This window comes from Mustelus asterias, chromosome 7, assembly GCF_964213995.1.
Source record: "Mustelus asterias chromosome 7, sMusAst1.hap1.1, whole genome shotgun sequence".
NCBI lineage: Eukaryota > Metazoa > Chordata > Chondrichthyes > Carcharhiniformes > Triakidae > Mustelus > Mustelus asterias.
Window position 1 is genome coordinate 112,030,384 of NC_135807.1, and position 19,372 is coordinate 112,049,755.

At 46.0% G+C, this 19,372-nt stretch overlaps 1 protein-coding gene across 18 annotated transcripts in view; it reads right to left on the minus strand.

The window, feature by feature from the left end:
• The window catches only part of rims2a (regulating synaptic membrane exocytosis 2a), a 702,781-nt gene that overhangs the window by 478,487 nt on the left and 204,922 nt on the right, over positions 1 to 19,372 (minus strand). For all 18 annotated transcript variants that reach the window (XM_078216669.1, XM_078216668.1, XM_078216667.1 and 15 more), the window contains one exon: positions 34 to 133. In XM_078216669.1, coding sequence (XP_078072795.1) covers positions 34 to 133 — 100 coding nt within the window. The remainder of the gene's footprint in view (positions 1 to 33; positions 134 to 19,372) is intronic.

Below are 19,372 nucleotides of genomic sequence, written 5' to 3' on the forward strand. Positions count from 1 at the left end.
ATAAAAGAAGCTAAATATTGTGATTAATAGTACCTGGTCTAAGATGCCCCACAGTGTCTGCTAAACTCCCCTTCTTCACCTTGGTAATGAATGCGCATAATCTGCCAAACTCAGTCATCTTTCCACCCACAACCTGTTCCAAAAAAAAGGTCAAAAATAAAGAACATTATTATTTGGCCTACTCCACTTAACAACAAATTAATTTAACACCATTTTTATCCAATCATTAGAGCTTATCTTGATTCCTGAGCATTCCTTGATAACAACAGTCTTGGTAAGAATAACCTTCAATTGCATGGCATTTTGACACTTCACATCCTGAAGGTTTTAAAAATTTCCCCAATGCCCTGCATTCTTCTTTCCCTCTTCTCACTTCACTCAAATAGTTGACCTCTTTCTCTTCACAAGTACAATGATGTATTATAGAAGCATCACCACCAAGTAGAATGAGGATGGGGGGTGAAATTGGGTAAGGCTTGAAAATGGGCACAGGGATCAGGATGCCAATTAACCCATTCTCGCAAAGATGGCAGCATGTGGTTGAATTTAAGTGATAGTAGCATTCTGTCCAGTGCTAAATGCGCTGCTGAGTGGCTGCATACCTCATCAGGAGCTCCGAGCTCAAAAAAGTTAATACCGCTTGAAGATATTGCACCTCTTAAAGAAGGGGTGCATTCTGGTGAAGAAAGTGCTGAAAGTGGATGGAATAGACTGACCTGTGAGAGGACTGAAAATGGTGCTGCAGGGCAGGGAGCATGCTCCAAGATTGGAACAGCGCTGCAGGCTTTGGAATTGAAGGTTGACAGGAGGAAGGAAGTCCTCTATCCACAAGGGGCCAGGAGGCCTTCCAGGCAGGCCGGGATATCAGATGGCTGTCAATGTCAATGTAAGCAATGTAGCCTTGAGAAACTGGATGCAGTATTTTGCATGTAGAGATTCTGCTCTTATAGCTCATTACAGCCAGAAAGCTCATCATTCAATGGCTTTGCATCCTCACAGCCCTAATTCAGATTGACTTTTCCAGCTCAATTCCACCAGAACACTGCCTTTCTGGCCGACTACTCTTCCAGACCATCTCCCCCTTCAATTATTCACTCTCTCATAGCACCATTTCTCAAGGATGATCTTCAGACTGGGTCCTAAGCCTCTGCTGCTTCCAGCAGTATGTCAGTGTTATCCCCAGGCTTTACAGTTTCTTCTGTTGTACAACAATGTAATTGCTTTGTGATTGCTGCCACTATATGTACATAAGCTGTCGTCATGTTGCATTGTTGGTTCTTAGCTCAAAAATATTATGACAATGATTGATAAGCTAAATGAAAGGATCTTTCAGGAGAGCTTTTCATACATGTGGAGCCAGATATTTGCTTAGTCATGGAGATTCCATGGACCTTTGAACTCAATGATGAGTTCAAATAGATCTTGGGCCAGATGCTCCGACCTTGCCTGCAGATGGGGTGCTCCAATCTCACTGCAGTGAACAAAGATTTGGCTGAGCCCCAAATTCTCCATTCTCACTGGCAGAGGTGATGGGGCATGAATGACCAGAGAATTCTGGTCCCCATTTCCACTGTAATAAGGATCTTAACCTGCAGTGTGGGTGCCACAAATTTATGCAGGAGGCACAATTGCTCATGAAGGGCAGATAAGGTATGCAGAACCGTCAAGCTGTCAAATTATTTAAATCAATCTGCCTGTATCAATGAGAGTTGAAAAAGCTCAAGCAGTGAAGTTAGTTAAATGCACAGCCCTTTAAAAGGTTGGAAAAAAATCCATCCTGGCTGAGTCAGTGAGGGCTGAAAATGGTCTGTTCTACTAGTTGCAAAACCTGTTTGTTGACATTACCAAGGGCTATCATTGTATCACTATTAATGGTTACTTGCTCTTCACAAACTACAATTATCTCAGCAGGTTCATAATTCATAAATGTTCATAATTTGATCAACAGCTCAAATATTTTTTTAAATGATTAAGTGGCTTGATTTGGGGTTATGAAAACATCTGTTGTTTTGATAAGGGATTATATACTTGGGAATTTTTAAAGGTTTGAATAGGTTCCAGGAATGAGAGTGTTTTTTGTAATCGTGAAATCTTTAATAGATATTTAGAGCTTTACTACAGTTCATCTCAATATGGCTCAAGGTCATGGTAGATACTGGGCAAGCTGGCATGGAAGAGCTCATGGAGGATGGCATGGGTGGGAATGGGGGGTGGGTGATGGGTGTGAAGGGTCAGGGTTACAGATTCTAACATTTAACAAAGCAACTGGGACAAAGTCTGAGAGAACTGAGGCAAGTCTTCGAAATAGCAGCCTTGGCATTTGGTAGCCCTGTGGCCACCTCCGATCTGTGTGTGGGAGCAGCCAGCCTGACTCTATCCTTCACCGTTTCCTCTGCAGCAAAAAATGTGCCATTGGGGGCACTTTTCCTGAGGTGAGTGCGCTAAGCTGGAGAATTTCTTGACTCAAGCCACCGACCTGAGGAGTGAAACTCCAGCCTGTGTTACTTGCTGATCAATACCGCTTCAACTGTTATATCACATATAAACTTGCATCACTTCCTCTCATGATGAATAGCAAACCATTTACATCTTGTATGTTAATCAGTATGTTTAGCTGCATACACTATAAAGCAATATCACAACAGTCTGCAGAATTTCCGGGCCAGAGATGTTTATTGGGCATGCAGTATACGGAAATTAGTCCCAGAGAGAAATTGCAATTTTTCCCATTAGTTTCTTGATCACTGAACATGTCAGAGTGGGTAGTAATGGGATTTTCACTGCTTGTTTAACAGTAATATTTGGCTGTAATTTATGACATTGCCGCAGTGATTTGTGCCGTTTGGTTTGTAACGTAGATGCTCCACTGCAAGTTCTTTCCAGTTGGTGACTGTCATCATTGTGGGAGTAGACCTTTGGAATGGAAATTACTGTAAATATATTTTGCTGCATAGCCAAACACACCATCATATTAGACCAGATATGCCAGCATAGAGATAACCCCAGATTCAATATTAGATCTCTTGCTATAATAAATGATGTCAGGAAATAACGGCTGCACACATGCTGTGAAGCAGAAAGCTCGCCTACTCTATTCACTGTGTCTGCACTGTGAAGGTACTTTGGAGTTTTGTTCTGCCTTAAGCTAATTTCAGGTTCATCTAATTTTCTTCACTGACTTTCAATCAGGCCTACACTAAGCAAAATGCACCATGCTTCTTGCTAATTTTGACAATTACATTTTAGAATGCATGCAATAATTAGTCATGATGCAAATAGTTTATTATTGCTTTTGTACTATCTGTGCCCGCTTTAAGTGTATCGTTATTGCAAAAAATAATGGCATAGAAGAACACATCGCCCATGTTTGTGTAAAGTATGAGGAAAATGACATAGCTGTTTTTCACAAAACAAAGCAAATGAGGGAACAAGAGGAAATGCTGGAAACACTCAATGGGTCAGGTGGCATCTGTGTAGAGAGAAACAAAAGTAAGTGGGAAGTCCATTTCTACAAAATCTGCTTTGCCCATTACTAATCTTGTGCTTTCCCTTGGGCTTGGGGAGCCCATTAAATCTATTACAAAAATGCAATTAAACAGCAATGTACAGCATTTAATCACTTTTAAATGTTGTCATTAAGTAGCTTAAGCACAAGATTACAAAGATACATGCTGGGTTCAATTTTTGATCCGTAAATCTTTACAGTTCACCTTGCAGCATTTGTAACTTGGACTATTAATATGATCATTAATATAAATTGAAGGGACCAGTTTGTAGTAATATCCTGCCTTAAAATGACTTTATAACACTCTATAGCATCAGCTAAACTTCCAGTCTTATCGAGCCAATTCTGCAATGCTTGCTAAAACAATCACTGGAGCGACTGCATGGGGCTGAAGTCACAAAATAACAAGGAGGCCTCATGGGTTCCTCTCAAGCTACCCTACAGATATTTGTATTATATACTCCTGTCTCTGTTGGGCAATGTACAGGCAGCTTTTCAAGGTAAACAGCTCAAAATAGAAAGGATATGGCAATCTAAAAATATAAAACAAATGTCGCAGTCTTTTTTAAAAGGCTCAGAGAGGCTTTTAATATACCTTCTGCCTTTCTAAACAACATTAATAATAACTTGCCACATTCAGCACCTTTAACATGGTAAAGTATCCCAAGGTGCTTCACCAAACCACAAAATGAAATATTAAGCTAGGTGAACAAAATCTTGGTCAAAGAACTAGGCTTTAAAGAGGATGTTAAAGGAGGAAAGCAGAGAGATTTAAGAAGGGAATTCCAGAGTTAGGGCATAGACAGCTGAAAGCATAACCAATGGCGGGACAATCAACATCAGGGATCCACCAAAGATCAAAATTGGAAGAACACAGAGATTTAGGAAAATTGTAGCATTGGAGGAGGTTATAGTAATAGGAAGGGGTATGGCCATGGAGAAATTTGAAAATAAGGATGTGAATTTCAAAATGGAGGTGTTTTCAGACTATGCAGGTCATTGACTAATGTAGTGATGTGAGAATGGGACCTGGTGCTGGTTAGGATACAGGCAGCAGGGTTTTTGATGAAATTAAGTTTACAAAGGATGCGAGTTGGGAGACCAGACATTAGGGCATTGGAATTGTTGAGTCTGGAGGTAACAAAGGCAATGATGAGTGTTAGCAAAACATTAGTTGATTCAGGTGGTTTTCCAGAGATGGTCTTTGTGTTAGATTTTGCAGTTATAGTGATGATGAAACTGTAGGTTCAGCCTGAATCTAACAGAAACATCTTGAGTCCACGTGTATCCAGTTAAATGCAAAAATTGCTCAGTGAGACCTCTCTCCTCCATTGGGTGCAGAATGCACTGTTCAAACACTCACAGATGGAAATCTTATAAATTGCGTGAATTCAAGTATTCTTCCACTTTTTACACTATTATTTTAGTTGCAAGTACCCTTGAAAAAAATTACAGCTTGTTGAATGAGGTGTACCAAGGATTTTAATTACTGCTGAACAACCTCTCTGAGATCTGAAAATCCAATTGCGTAATTGTGTAATATCAAATTTCTCCATTCTGAATAAAATTCCACAGATTTTTAAAACTAAAAAAATGAAGTTTGTTTCTGACATGTCAGCATCTACCTTCACAAGAATGTAACAAACATGAGCCCTTCCAGTCTTCTCCACCATTCAGAATTCATGATTGATCCTTTACTTGAATTTGACCTGCCCACCTTACCTCCAAATTCCTTGATTCTCTTTGCTTCCAAAACCTATCAACATCTATTTTGAATATTCTCTGTGACCCAAGATGCATATCCTCATCTCTATTTTGTTTTTCTGTAAAATTTATTTAAAAATAAATCATTTAAATCTGCTTGTTACTTCCTAATTTCCTGTCTATGAGAGTTCTTCAACATGATTTGTTGCTTAACCTGTTTGATGACATCACTGTTGCGAGGTGGCAAAGATCCCTGAAGGTGATATCAAAATGAAATGAATGCCAGGAAGGCTGAAACCAATGCGACAGACAAAACTAGATCTTTGTGATTATGGCGTCAACTTGGAGCACTGTTACTTCTCCGGTGAGTACAAATCCGGGCCACAGAATGATACAGTCCAGAAAAGGCCATTTACCTGGTAGAGGTAAATTCCTCTTCTTTCCCCAAAGCCCTGTAATTGCTTTTCCTTCAAATATTTTTCAATTTCCTTGAATCTGTTTTCACCATCCTTTCAGCCAGAATGCATTCCAGATTATAACTCTGTGTAAAATCGTTTCTACATGTTGTTCCGTTGCCTTTCATCTTAAATCTGTATCCTCTGCTTATGGACTTTTCTGCCACTGGAAAATGTCTCTCCTTATTTACTCAATTAAAAAAGTTCATAATTTTGAACACCACAATCAAATCTTAATCTCCTTTTCTCTAAGGAAAACAATTTCAATTTCTCTAATCCCTCCACATAAGTTGAGTCACCCATCACTAGTGCCATTCTAACAAATCTCTTAAACATTCTCTACAAAAACTTGATATCCTTCTTAAAATGTGGTTCTAAGAATTAAACACAATAGCCAGAACTTTCCAGTTGTTCATCTTAGCGGGATCTTGAGGTCCTGCCGATGGTGCACTCCTGTCACGGGTTTCCCAGCAGCTTGAAGTGGACAGTGGGGGGATCAGAAGACCCGCTGCTGGCAAACGGCAGGCTGCCTACTGCCGTGAGAAACACGCTGCAGGGTGGCCAGACAACCTCGCCCATAAACCAGCCAAAGCTGAAGCAGTGTTTTATAAATCTTTAGCAAACCTTCCTTGCTTAGGTATTCTATTCTTCTATTAATAAAGACAAGGGGTGGAATTTTCCCAAAAACCTACAGCAAGAATACCGGAGTGATCTACGCCAGTCCGTCAGGCGGGCTGCGGACCACAATCGTCCCACACTCAGTTACTGTTTGGGAGAGTGGCGAGTTGTGCACCAGTATTGGGGGTGGACGGGGAGGCTAAAACACGTAGGTGAGCTGGCTGCAAAGTGCTTGGACACTGTTTTGCAAGGGTGCCCCGATCTCTCAGTGCATTGGGAGGCATTTCCCTCCCCCCACCTCATAGGTGGCACCCCTCCCTGACACAGGTCGTTGGCATTGGGACCCTCCTGACAGGTCCCCCTGCCTGGCCCCCAAAATGCATGCCTTTATGATCTATCTCTGCACCGCCCCATCCCCCCCCCCCCCCCCCCCCTGTCATTCCCCTCACTCCGGCCCCTCCCCGTCATTGGCCCCACCCCCTTAGCACTGCCCAGCACATTGGTTTCCGCGAGCGGAGACCAGTACTGATTCGCATCTGTGTGATGTCCTGCCGGAGAGGTGGGAACATTCAAGGACGGGGGACGATCTGGTGCCGAACTCGCTAATGAGATTGAAATCCACCGAATATGATGCTAATCGGCCTCATGCCCTTTCTGGGCGCAATCTGGTTTGTGCCAGAAGGGGCCCAAGATGATTGCAAACCTTTTGGCGCTGGGTGCGGAACCAATTTTTAGGTCTACATGCTATTTTCTGGGATGGGCATGATCTGTGCCAGGCGAGGCAAGGTCGGAAAATCACCCCTAAGTCAAATGTTGATTGTTTTAAAAAACCATCTGGTTCACTAATGTCCTTTAGAGAAGATATTCTGCCAACCTTACCTGGTCTGGCCCATGTGACTTCAGATCTACAGCAATGTGACTGACTCTTAAATGGCCTAGCAAGCTACTCGGTTCAAAGGTAATTGGGAATGGGCAACAAATGCTGGCCTTGTCAGTGACATGTCTCATGAAAAAATAAGGAAACACATTCAAGTTAGTCATACAAAATTTGGCTTTAACAGTTTCATGTTGACTTTTATTTATTAGCCCATATTTCTGCAAATACCAATGAACTGTGTGCTGGTAGAGAGGATACAGGTTCCAAAGCTCAACTTTAGTCCACCATCATCCAGAGAGAGAGTTTGGGCTGTTGGCTAAGGAACAGAGATTGTGGTGAGGACCAAAGACAGTGGGCGAGATTCTCTGGCCTCTCAGCCACGTGTTTCTCAGCGGTGGGAGGTGGTGTGCCATTCGCTGGCGGCGGGATTATCTCTGGTCCCGTCGCTGTCAATGGGAATTCCCATAGAAGACTCTCCACACCAACGGGAAACCCATGGGCAGGGCGCACTGCTGGCAGTGCTGCTGGCAGGACCAGAGAATCTTGTTGGTGTGAATGGCCGGAGTATTCCGGCCAATCAATGCAATTTAATCTAAGCCACCCATTGGGAAACTGACCAGCAATACTAGTTTTATAGCAGGGCCCAAGTTTTCTCCAAGTTGACAGCAGATAGAATTGGCTGGGGTATCAAATCAGTGTTTCACCTGATCCTGTCAGTTTCCTAATATGTGGGTTTGGTTAAAGTTAGTTATCCCAAAATTTAACTGGAAGAAATTTCTGCTCAACTAATATGAGAAGTCGAACAAGCAGTGAGACAATTCAGGGGAAGTGGAGGAATCTGGAGATGTGGTGCACCTGTAGTGCTGGGTATCATCAGTGTACATGTGCAACCTGATATTGAGCATTTGGATGATGAGAACGCAGATGAGAAATAAGAGGTGGCAAAGAGGAGATCCAAAGGGGACTCCAGAGGCAATGGTGTAGGATTATAGAGTCATGGAATCCCTACAGTGCAGAAGGAAGCCATTTGGCCCATCAATTCTTCGCCGACTCTCTCTGACAGAGTGTCTTACCCAGGTTCTTTCCCCACCCTATCCCTGTAAACCCCTAACATTTAGAATTGTAGAATTGCCTCAGTTGCAAGTTGAAGTTCTTGTGCAGATTCTGCTAAATCTTCTAAGCTACACATCTTGGGACACCAAGGGGCAACTTAGCATGGCCAATCGAACTATCTTTGGATTGTGGGAGGAAACCAGACCACCCGGAGAAAACTCACGCAGGCATGGGGAGAATGCGCAAACTCCACACAGTGACTCGAGGCTGGAATTGAACTCGGGTCCCTGGCGTTGTGAGGCACTAGTGCTAACTGCTATGCCATTGTGCCGCATGTCAGGATGTGCCGCATGTCAAAGATAAGTGGAAAAGTGAATCGTGTGGAGGACGGAGAAGATCTGCAGAGAGATTTGGACAGGCTGAGTGAGTGGGCGAGGATATGGCAAATGGAGTATAACGTTGATAAATGCGAGGTTATACACTTTGGAGGAAATAATAACAAATGGGATTACTATCTCAATGGAAACAAATTAAAACATGCTACCGTGCAAAGGGACCTGGGGGTCCTTGTGCATGAGACGCAAAAGCCCAGTCTGCAGGTACAACAGGTGATCAAGAAGGCAAATGGGATGTTGGCCTATATTGCGAGGGGGATAGAATATAAAAGCAGGGATGTCTTGATGCACCTGTACAGGGCATTGGTGAGGCCGCAGCTGGAATACTGTGTGCAGTATTGGTCCCCTTATATGAGGAAGGATATATTGGCACTGGAGGGAGTGCAGAGAAGGTTCACCAGGTTGATACCGGAGATGAGGGGTTTGGATTATGAGGAGAGGCTGAGGAGATTGGGTTTGTACTCGTTGGAGTTTAGAAGGATGAGGGGGGATCTTATGGAGACTTATAAGATAATGCGGGGGCTGGATAGGGTGGAGGCGGAGAGATTCTTTCCACTTAGTAAGGAAGATAAAACTAGAGGACACAGCCTCAAAATAAAGGGGGGTCGGTTTAAGACAGAGTTGTGGAGGAACTTCTTCTCCCAGAGGGTGGTGAATCTCTGGAATTCTCTGCCCACTGAGGTGGTGGAGGCTACCTCGCTGAATATGTTTAAAGCGCGGATGGATGGATTCCTGATCGGTAAGGGAATTAAGGGTTATGGGGATCAGGCGGGTAAGTGGTACTGATCCACGTCAGATCAGCCATGATCTTATTGAATGGCGGGGCAGGCTCGAGGGGCTAGATGGCCTACTCCTGCTCCTATTTCTTATGTTCTTATGTTCTTATGACCCATTGGGAGGGCACCAATGCTGGCAACATGAGTCTGGGAGGGGGAACATGCCACCAATTTGGGCGGGTGGGGAGAGGGGGGAGGCTGGGAGGAGGAGGTGGTAGTCTCAATGTCCTTGGGGAAGGGAGAGGGTTTCCCAGTGCGCTCTGAGATTGACGGCCTTACAAACCGGCGCCAAAGCGGTCAGAAGCCAGACTTCCTGGCATGTTGAGGCCACGCTCCCTCCAGTGCTGGCATGAACTCCCAACTATTATTCTCGCTGTTATGACACTTAGAAATATTTTGCGAGAATTCCGCCCCACCATGGCACAGTGACACAGTTGTTAGCACTGCTGCCTCACAGTTCCAGGGACCTAGGTTCGATTCCAGCCTTGGGTGACTGTGGAGTCTGCACGTTCTCCCCGTGTCTGCGTGTGTTTCCTCCAGGTGCTCCGGTTTCCTCCCACAGCCCAAAGATGTGCAGGTTAGGTGGATTGGCCATGCAAAATTTTGCCCTTAGTGTCTTAAGATGTGGAGGTTAGTTGGATAAGCTACGGTAAATGTGTGGGGTTACTGGGATAGGGTGGCAGAGAGGGTCAGTAAGATACTCTGTCAGAGAGTCAGTGCAGACATGATGGGCCAAATGGCCTCTTCTACACTGTTGGAATTCTATGATTTTATGACTTAGAATCTGCACAAGAACTTCAACTTGCAACTGAGGCAATTCTACAACCCGTTGCTCCAACAGAAAAGTACTCATAGGCCTGGCTTCTTTCAACGAGGGTTATATCGCAGAATTAGCCCTTAACTTTAGAAATCCACAGAATTTTAAAAAGTTCTTTCATGTGGACGTCACAGGCAAGGCCAGCTTTTGCTGCCCTTGAGAAGATGGTGGTGAGCCACCTTCTTGAAGTACTGCTGTCTGTCTGATGCAGGTACACCCACTGTGCTTTTAGGAAGGGAGATAAACCATATGGTCTGTCTGGTTTTTTTTGACATTTTAGTTTGGTAGATCTGTGGGGCTTGCAAGGGCATTTCGGAGGACAGTTAAAAGTCAATAACATTGCAGTGGGTCAGGAGTCACAGTTCGGTCAGACCAAGTAAGGTTGGCAGTATCCTTCCCTAAAGGACATTATTGAATCAGATGGATTTTCATGACAATCATTGATAGTTTTATGGAACCATTACTGAGACTAGTGCTACCTAGGCAGGAAGCTTGACTGCTGGATCCAACTCGATTAAAAAGTGACCCAAAGTGCATGACTTCCACTCCAAGGGGGTAGGGAGGGATGGAGTCAGGTCCACTGATCTGGGAAATGGGTTGGAGGTGGGTCCTGATGATGAGGGGGACAGATTACATTTCGGGCCAAATATAATGGGCCTCCCTGGAGGAAGTTCCTGCTGTGGGGGAGGAAACTGTTGTAGTGTTACTGGTTCTTGGGAAAAGATGTCTTTCAGCAATCAGGCAAGCAAGAACTATAATTGATGGTCAGGTGGTTAGTTACACTGGAAGAGACGGACCATCATGAGCATTCCATAAGAAACTATAGAGTGTAATGATGCCTATTGACCTCATGCACAAGGACCATACGGCAGTATCTTTGGAAAAGCTTCACAAGACCCAGCCATGCAGATGATACATCCTGGCAGCTTCAGCAGCTCCCAAACACTTAGTATTTAGTTTGTATAACACAATGTTTCAGTGGATGATTTTTACATGAAGAACATTTGCCCTTCCACTTACCTTTCACCAGCCATCCATCAATCAGAGTCAGGCAACCAAACATAACTTGTCCATTACTCTCAAAGTAGCACACTGTCATTGCAGACAATTGTGACACAGAGGAAGCAGGCCAGCAGCAGCATGTGTGCACAGGAACGCACCATGCCAGGCTGGTATGACAAGAAGTAATGCCAGGACATCCAGCATTCACACCAGAATACCCTCTCAATGTGCCCCCCCCCTCCCCCCCCCCCCCCCCCCCCCACCAACCACTCCCACGTGCTTTCTTCGGTATGATGTCAGAATATCTCAGAGGAGCACAGCTTCAGAAGGAGTGGGGTGGAAGGCATCCCCCATTCTGTGACCAGGATCTTCATATTCTGAACTAGAAAGTACATTGCAGGAGGGACATTCCTGTATCCCAGAGGAAGGATGAACGCTCCCAGCATAATGAAGTGAGCTTGGCAGGTAATCCATGGTGAATGCAGTAAAGGAACAACATTATTCATGGATCCAGTGCCACAAGTGGTTCTACGACACAGTGCTCTCTGGCAAGGGGGAAGCTGTTTGACAAATGTCCCTGTCGCTGTGGTGGTTAACAGCTGAATGACCAACATACCCGGGGCACACTTGAAATATAACTCATCCATTTTATAGGAAAGGTATGGCCAAGGCAGTCATGTAAGTCCAAGTAGTTATGAAGTGACATGTAATTGCCGACTGTATTCCACCACCACATTGATCCCTGGAAGCAAGATAGGGTGGGCTTAATCACTCCTTATTTTGTACTTGTAGGAGAAGAGGGTTCACAGTGCCAAAGAGATGACCCAACGTGGTTAGTGCGGCTAAGGGTTGAAGGTCAGTTGAGGAGACAGCAATGAAAATGGCAAGGGTGCCCTCCACATTCAATATGGGAGGTGGTAGATCACCCCTATTGATCTACAATATGGAATCTAAGAATCTTAGAAACCCTACAGCACAGAAAGAGGCCATTTGGCCCATCGAGTCTGCACCGACCACAATCCCACCCAAGCCCTACCCCCATATCCCTACATATTTACCCATTAATCCCTCTAACCTACGCATCCCAGGACACTAAGGGCAATTTTAGCATGGCCAATCAACCTAACCCGCACATCTTTGGACTGTGGGAGGAAACCGGAGCACCCGGAGAAAACCCACGCAGACACGAGGAGAATGTGCAAACTCCACACAGACAGTGACCCAAGCCAGGAATCGAACCCAGGTCCCTGGAGCTATGAAGCAGCAGTGCTAACCACTGTGCTACCGTGCCGCCCTTTGGGTATCAAAAGTTGTATTCGAGGCACTTTCAAGCACGCTGTTGTTAGGATCATTGTCATTGATGAGTTTTTGTAATCAGGTAAACTCCATCTCTATAACGTTGGAACGTAGAAGGTTCAGTGATATAAATTTGTTTTGTCATTTCTAGCTGTAAACTTAGACCCTTTTAAAAAAAAAATCTATTAGGGATTTCTAGCCAGTAGATTCATAAATATTTTTTACATAAAGCAGATATTCATACTACCTCCTCAGCACAATGAAATGCGGCCAAGTGAACATTTCACGAAAAAGTGGTTTACAAAAAAAATAAACATGCCGTAGACACTCACTTATCAACTTTACACTTCCACACCTCTGCTCAATCTATGTACAAATTTGTCATCACCTTCTTTGGACGAGGCACAATTTCAATTAAACCTCTTTGGTTTTGGTGTCTAGTTTAATGGACACCTGGTGCCTCTTCGCTTTTTCCTTCTAAATCTTTGTTATGTATGATCTAGGGGATTTGGGTTCTCATTAACTTCTGGTGATGGTATTTTAATACCAACAGCCATTCAGTTTTTTGCAGGCTTTGGATTTAATGGCAATTCAAGTTTAATGTATCAATATTTGAGGAGGTTGAATTCCACATGCTGCTGTGGTGCGAATGCTCAGCTCTCAGGCTTGTACTATGCAAACATCCATTACTGCTCAGCTGACGTGCCTGTAAAGTCCTAAAACCTTTTATTGCTGTGTCCACAATCCAAAGGTTTAATAGATTTGTATCTGGTACATTGATAAATCTTTCTAGAATGAAAGTGGGTGACAATATTGTTTTAAATCTCTGTAGGGTGTCTGGGATTTCCTCCTGCACTTTGTCCTTAGTGAGTTCTGAAGCTGAGTTGTTGAGTTTGAAATTTGAACTTGATCATTTGCTTCACCAGTGGGTAATTCCACACTGATTTCACTTGTGTTTCCCTTGTGGCTTCCACAAGTATTTTTTATTTTAGGACATATTAACTGCCCATTTTCTCTTACCCCAGGAATGGGTTGTCCCCCAATCTGTCCCATGTCATCTGGAACACAGGTGACTGTCCAGCTTCTGCTGTACTCCCCTGTGGCACGTCGGCTTGGTGAGACATCTCCCTCACTTTCTGCTTGCCTGTTTGGGAAGTTCTTTGGTCCCGATTTCAATCTTGGAAGAAGATTTCTGCTAATCAGACATTTGCCTAATTTCCTGCAAGTTCCAGAACTTGCACTTTTCTCTAGCTCTACTTTGATCTTTGTAAATCCTACAGGGTCCTGGCCCCTTTAAATTCTATTGGCTTTCCTTTAATCTCAACTAGCTCTACCGCCTACTGAGGCTCTGAAACTTCCTCAGCCCTCTGCAGCTGAGGATTTTCCTGGTTCCCATAATTTTCCCCAATCTCTGTGGACTACGCTGGATCCTTTGGGGATAATGCCTTGCAGCCAGCGAAGTCATTACCCAATTAAAGGTCCACCCCCTGCATGGGCAAAATTGGAATCGCAACCACTATTCCAGCACGGTGGCACAATGGTTATCACTGCTGCCTCACATTACCAGGGACCCTGGTTCAATTCCGGCCTTGGGTCACTGTCTGCGTGGAGTTTGCATGTTCTACCTGTGTCTGCGTGGGTTTCCTCCCACACTCCAAAGATGGGCAAGTTAGGTTGATTAGCCATGCAAAATTGCCCCTTAGGGCCCGATTTTACCATTTTCAATCTAAGTGCTGAATCTGGGTGTAATGCAGATCCGACTTAGAAATCTGCTTTCAGGCGCCCCTATACGCTCTCAGCCTGAAAAAAACATCTCCAGTCCCATTCGCGCTGTGGGCGAGGCTTAGTGCGGCCGAAACGATCGGAGCTCTGAACTGCGCATGTGCAGTTGGAAAGAAATTTGAAAAAGCGCGCCCGTGTCAGATCGCTCCCGGGCCGGAGAAAGCGGCTCGGGAGTGAAAAGCTGGAGCGATGGCCCCCACACACATCACTGTCCCCCTTATCACCCCCCCCCCACTACCCACGCACATCATTGTCTCCCTTACCCACCCCCCCACTACCCACACACATCACTGTCCCCCTTATCCACTCCCCCCACTACCTACACACATCATTGTATCCCTTACCCACCCCTCCCCAGCTACCCAGACCGATTGCCACCCCTGCCCCCCCCTACCAATTGCCCGCAGAGTGGCAGCGGACACTCCTGCCCCCACCCCCGCACTGGAGATCCATCTAACCCCCCCCCCCCCCCTACCGGAGATCCATCTGCCCCCTCCACCAGTGAGCGATCAGGCCTCCCTCCTTCCCCCCCCACCCCACAGACAATGATCAGGCCACACTCCACCCCCCCCCCCCCCCACCCCCAGAGAATGGTCTGGCCTCACTCACCCCCCCGCCCCAGAGGAACATCTGACCCGCCTCCTCCTCCCTCCGCACCAGACAATGATCTGCCCTCCCCCCCACCACCAGACAACAATCAGCCCCCTCCCACCCCCCCCACCAGAGATACATCTGACCCGCCTCCTCCTCCTCCCCCCTAACCAGACAACGATCTGGCCTCACTCCCTTCCCCTCCCCCCCAACCAGAGAATGATCTGACCCGCCTCCCTTCTCCCTTCTCCCCCCCCCATCAGAGAATGATCTGACCCGCCTCCCTCCTCCACCACTGGTCTGAGTCAGGCAGCCGTTGGAAGCACTGAACGCGCTCTTCAGCAGCTGCAGCACCCGATTCAGACTTTTATTTTGCAGGTCCATTACGGCGCGGTTCCGGATTGGCAAACGCGGCGGTAAAGGGGGAAATGCTGATAAAGTTGGGCGGGCAGTTCATTAATTCAATTTAAATGCACGCGTTTTGGGTGTGAATCTAATCGCCGCCGTTCCCAGGTTTCGGTAAAGTGGCAATCTGCGCGGATGCGGGCCCGGATCGCGTTAATGGCCTCACACCCGACTTTACCACGTTTTCACGCCCAATCGGGCCCTTAGTGTCTGGGGGACTAGCAGGGTAAAAATACATGGGGTTACCAGAATAGGTCCTGGGACTGTTGTCAGTGTAGGCTCAATGAACCAAATGGACTCCTTCTGCACTGCAGTGATTCTATTATTAGCCCTGTTGTTAGTTCACTCTGCCAGTAGGTATTCTGGCTCTCAATGACATAGGAACACAGGCTTATGATCTTTGTGGCCAAAACACAGTGCCTCCTTTTTATCTTTTGGCATGAAAACAGTTCACTATCAGAGTCAGGCTTCCCACACTGAAAACACACAGGGCATATCGCAATAGTTTACCATCTTGCTTCCTTCTTTTAAAACTTGGAGACGGATTTGGATTTTCTCCCTACTCTACTTTTCTCTCAAGCCTGTTTTGGCTTCACCTGCATCCCTCTTAACTCTCCCTAGCATGCAAGAACTACCAGATGCCAGTTTACCTTAAGTTGGTGGTCTGCTTTAGCTCATATTTACAGCTATGATGGATACCTGTCTGGTTTTGGAGATGCCTTGTTTTCCACATAGGTATTTATGGAAAGGGGAAGGGATTCTTGAGGAGAATCACATCTCTGGGGTTCTTATAAGTGGGATCTATCTGAAGTGCCCATATCCATCGGCACAAAGTGAGTTGTCTCATCCTTTTGAACTTGACGTTGGTTTGCTTGGGGCGTTTTCGGAAAGTTCAGATTTTTTAGCAGCATGCCTCCAGTACTAGTTTGTACAGATTCAGGACAGCCTTTTGGTCATCTCCTCATTTTATAAACTTTTGTCAGATAATAGGAAATAAACCTTAAGGGATTTTCCTATTAATTAGATTTGCAATAATAGGGTCCAAACCTAGACTGGCTACTTCAACTGCTTTGCAAGCTTTTTAAATGAGACCACAAACACTTCCACATCCCCCTCCTTGAACTTTGGTGTTAATTAGGAGTACTTTAAGAGCTCGACACTTGGTCCTGACCGAGGGTTGTTTTCCTTAGTCGGGGTGTTTTCACTGAGTACTGTGGCTCTTCTCGACTCAGTGCAACCTCCTTAACCCTTGCTGAGCAAAGAAATCATTCATATTCTTCTGTCACTGCTGTCCCATCCTCTTCTGGAGTGTGCTTGCAATGACCAGGGCTGCCACTGCATCCCAGGCGGAGGTGGTGAACCTGCTGGAAGACCGTCTCCTGGAGTGGGAGTAGAGTGCAGCTGCTCCACTCCATCCAGTATGTGAGGGCCCCCTCTCAAAAGCGTGATGCTGCCTTTGTGCCTGCCATCTCCTGTAGTCATTGTGGAACAAGTGCTGGGCATGCTGGGTGCCATTTATATGGAGCTCCCAGTGCTTGCAGCAGTTAAGTCATTATGGGACAGGAGAATCAGAGGGAATAGCGTGTGAAACTCAAGGGCATAAAAATTAATGTTCATGAGGCATAAGATTCAGCCTGAAACGCACCGTCAGCAGGAAACACTCCATTTTTTGCGCCAAAGTCAATATTCTTCCATTTTTTGGTAAGATTTTGCCCAAGGACATAATTAGAATATGACTTCGACATTTTGAGAGGAAGTGCACTTCCACATCACCCGCCTTAATGGATGCAACGCACTCTTCGTACTCCCCTTCCCTTCAAACCAACTTCACAATTTTGTTTCCTGCACTCACAGCATCATCTCCACCATTGGCACTGTCATGAAAACCTGCTTTATATAAACCATCCCCCCTCGTCCATAAGCACCGCATCCAGATACTTTGTTAAAACTCAAGAAAACCTCTCTGATTGCATCTTATGATCACAGCATGTAAACAGTTAAATGCTAACTGAATCTGTTATCTGTTTTAACGAAGAAACTATTGCAGTCAAATGGGGTGTGGGAAAAGAGGGGAGCCAATTGACTCCTCCTCATGGTATACAGCCATCCCACAGCTGCTAGAGCTGTAAAGGTGAATTCGCAAGTATCAGGAAGTGGATGATAGCAGCCCTCCTCTGAGTGCAAGGCCGATTGGAGGAGTCCCGTTGCCTTCTATCCAAGGAGATGGTGCCGTCACAGTGGCTCACTGAGGCCAACACTGCGAGGTCGGCATCCACAATGAAGACCTTGATGCAACAAATGCACTCCATGGCAGGAGATGTCCACACCATGGTGCATGGCTTTGACTGCATGGTGCAGGCACTGGTGGGAATCCATGTGTGTCAATGCCAGAGGACGGCGGGGCTTCTGGATCTCACTGCAGCTGCCCCTTCATCACATGGAGGAACAGAGAGGTACCCAGGAGCCCCAAGGGAAAAGGATCAGCGAGAGTACATCACAGGGACATCCAGCCAGGGACCCTAGGCATCTGCAGCCCATCTGACACCCCCCCGCCCGCACCCCCCCCCCCCCCCCCCCCCCACCTCTGGTGTGCGACACCGAAGAGGGAAGCAGTCAAACGTCTGTGCTGCCTGATAGCTGGTCTGGGCCCTCAAGGTCCCGGCCCCCCAGGGCATGGCCACCAAAGTCAGTCAAAAGGGTGTGGAAATCAGCAGGCTGCCTCAACCTCAGCTGGGAATACTGGGGAGACACCTAGACGCACTGGTAAGGTCAGGAAGATTAAGAAAACTTAGGCACTTATTAGTGAGCCCGGGTAAATGTAGGCACTAATGTACAAAGAACAAAGAACAGTACAGCACAGGAAACAGGCCCTTCGGCCCTCCAAGCCTGTGCCGCTCCTTGGTCCAACTAGACCAATCGTTTGTATCCCTCCATTCCCAGGCTGCTCATGTGACTATCCAGGTAAGCGTGTCTGCCTCCACCACCCTACTTGGCAACGCATTCCAGGCCCCCACCACCTTCTGTGTAAAAAACATACCTCTAATATCTGAGTTATACTTCGCCCCTCTCACCTTGAGCCCGTGACCCCTCGTGATCGTCACTTCTGATCTGGGAAAAAGCTTCCCGCCGTTCACCCTATCTATCCCCTTCATAATCTTGTACACCTCTATTAGATCTCCCCTCATTCTCCGTCTTTCCAGGGAGAACAGCCCCAGTTTGCCCAATCTCTCCTCATAGCTAAGACCCTCCATACCAGGCAACATCCTGGTAAACCTTCTCTGCACTCTCTCTAACGCCTCCACGTCCTTCTGGTAGTGCGGTGACCAGAACTGGACGCAGTACTCCAAATGTGGCCTAACCAGCGTTCTGTACAGCTGCATCATCAGACTCCAGCTTTTATACTCTATACCCCGTCCTATAAAGGCAAGCATACCATATGCCTTCTTCACCACCTTCTCCACCTGTGTTGCCACCTTCAAGGATTTGTGGACTTGCACACCTAGGTCCCTCTGTGTTTCTATACTCTTGATGGCTCTGCCATTTATTGTATAACTCCTCCCTACATTATTTCTTCCAAAATGCATCACTTCGCATTTATCTGGATTAAATTCCATCTGCCACCTCTCCGCCCAATTTTCCAGCCTATCTATATCCTGCTGTATTGCCCGACAATGCTCATCACTATCCGCAAGTCCAGCCATCTTTGTGTCATCCGCAAACTTGCTGATAACACCAGTTACACCTTCTTACAAATCATTTATATATATCATAAATAGCAGAGATCCCAGTACAGAGCCCTGCGGAACACCACTGGTCACAGACCTCCAGCCGGAAAAAGACCCTTCGACCGCTACCCTCTGTCTCCTATGGCCAAGCCAGTTCTCCACCCATCTAGCCACTTCTCCTTGTATCCCATGAGCCTTAACCTTCTTAACCAACCTGCCATGTGGGACTTTGTCAAATGCCTTACTGAAATCTATATAGACGACATCCACAGCCCTTCCTTCGTCAACCGTTTTTGTCACTTCCTCAAAAAACTCCACCAAATTTTTAAGGCACGACCTCCCTCTTACAAAACCATGCTGTCTGTCACTAA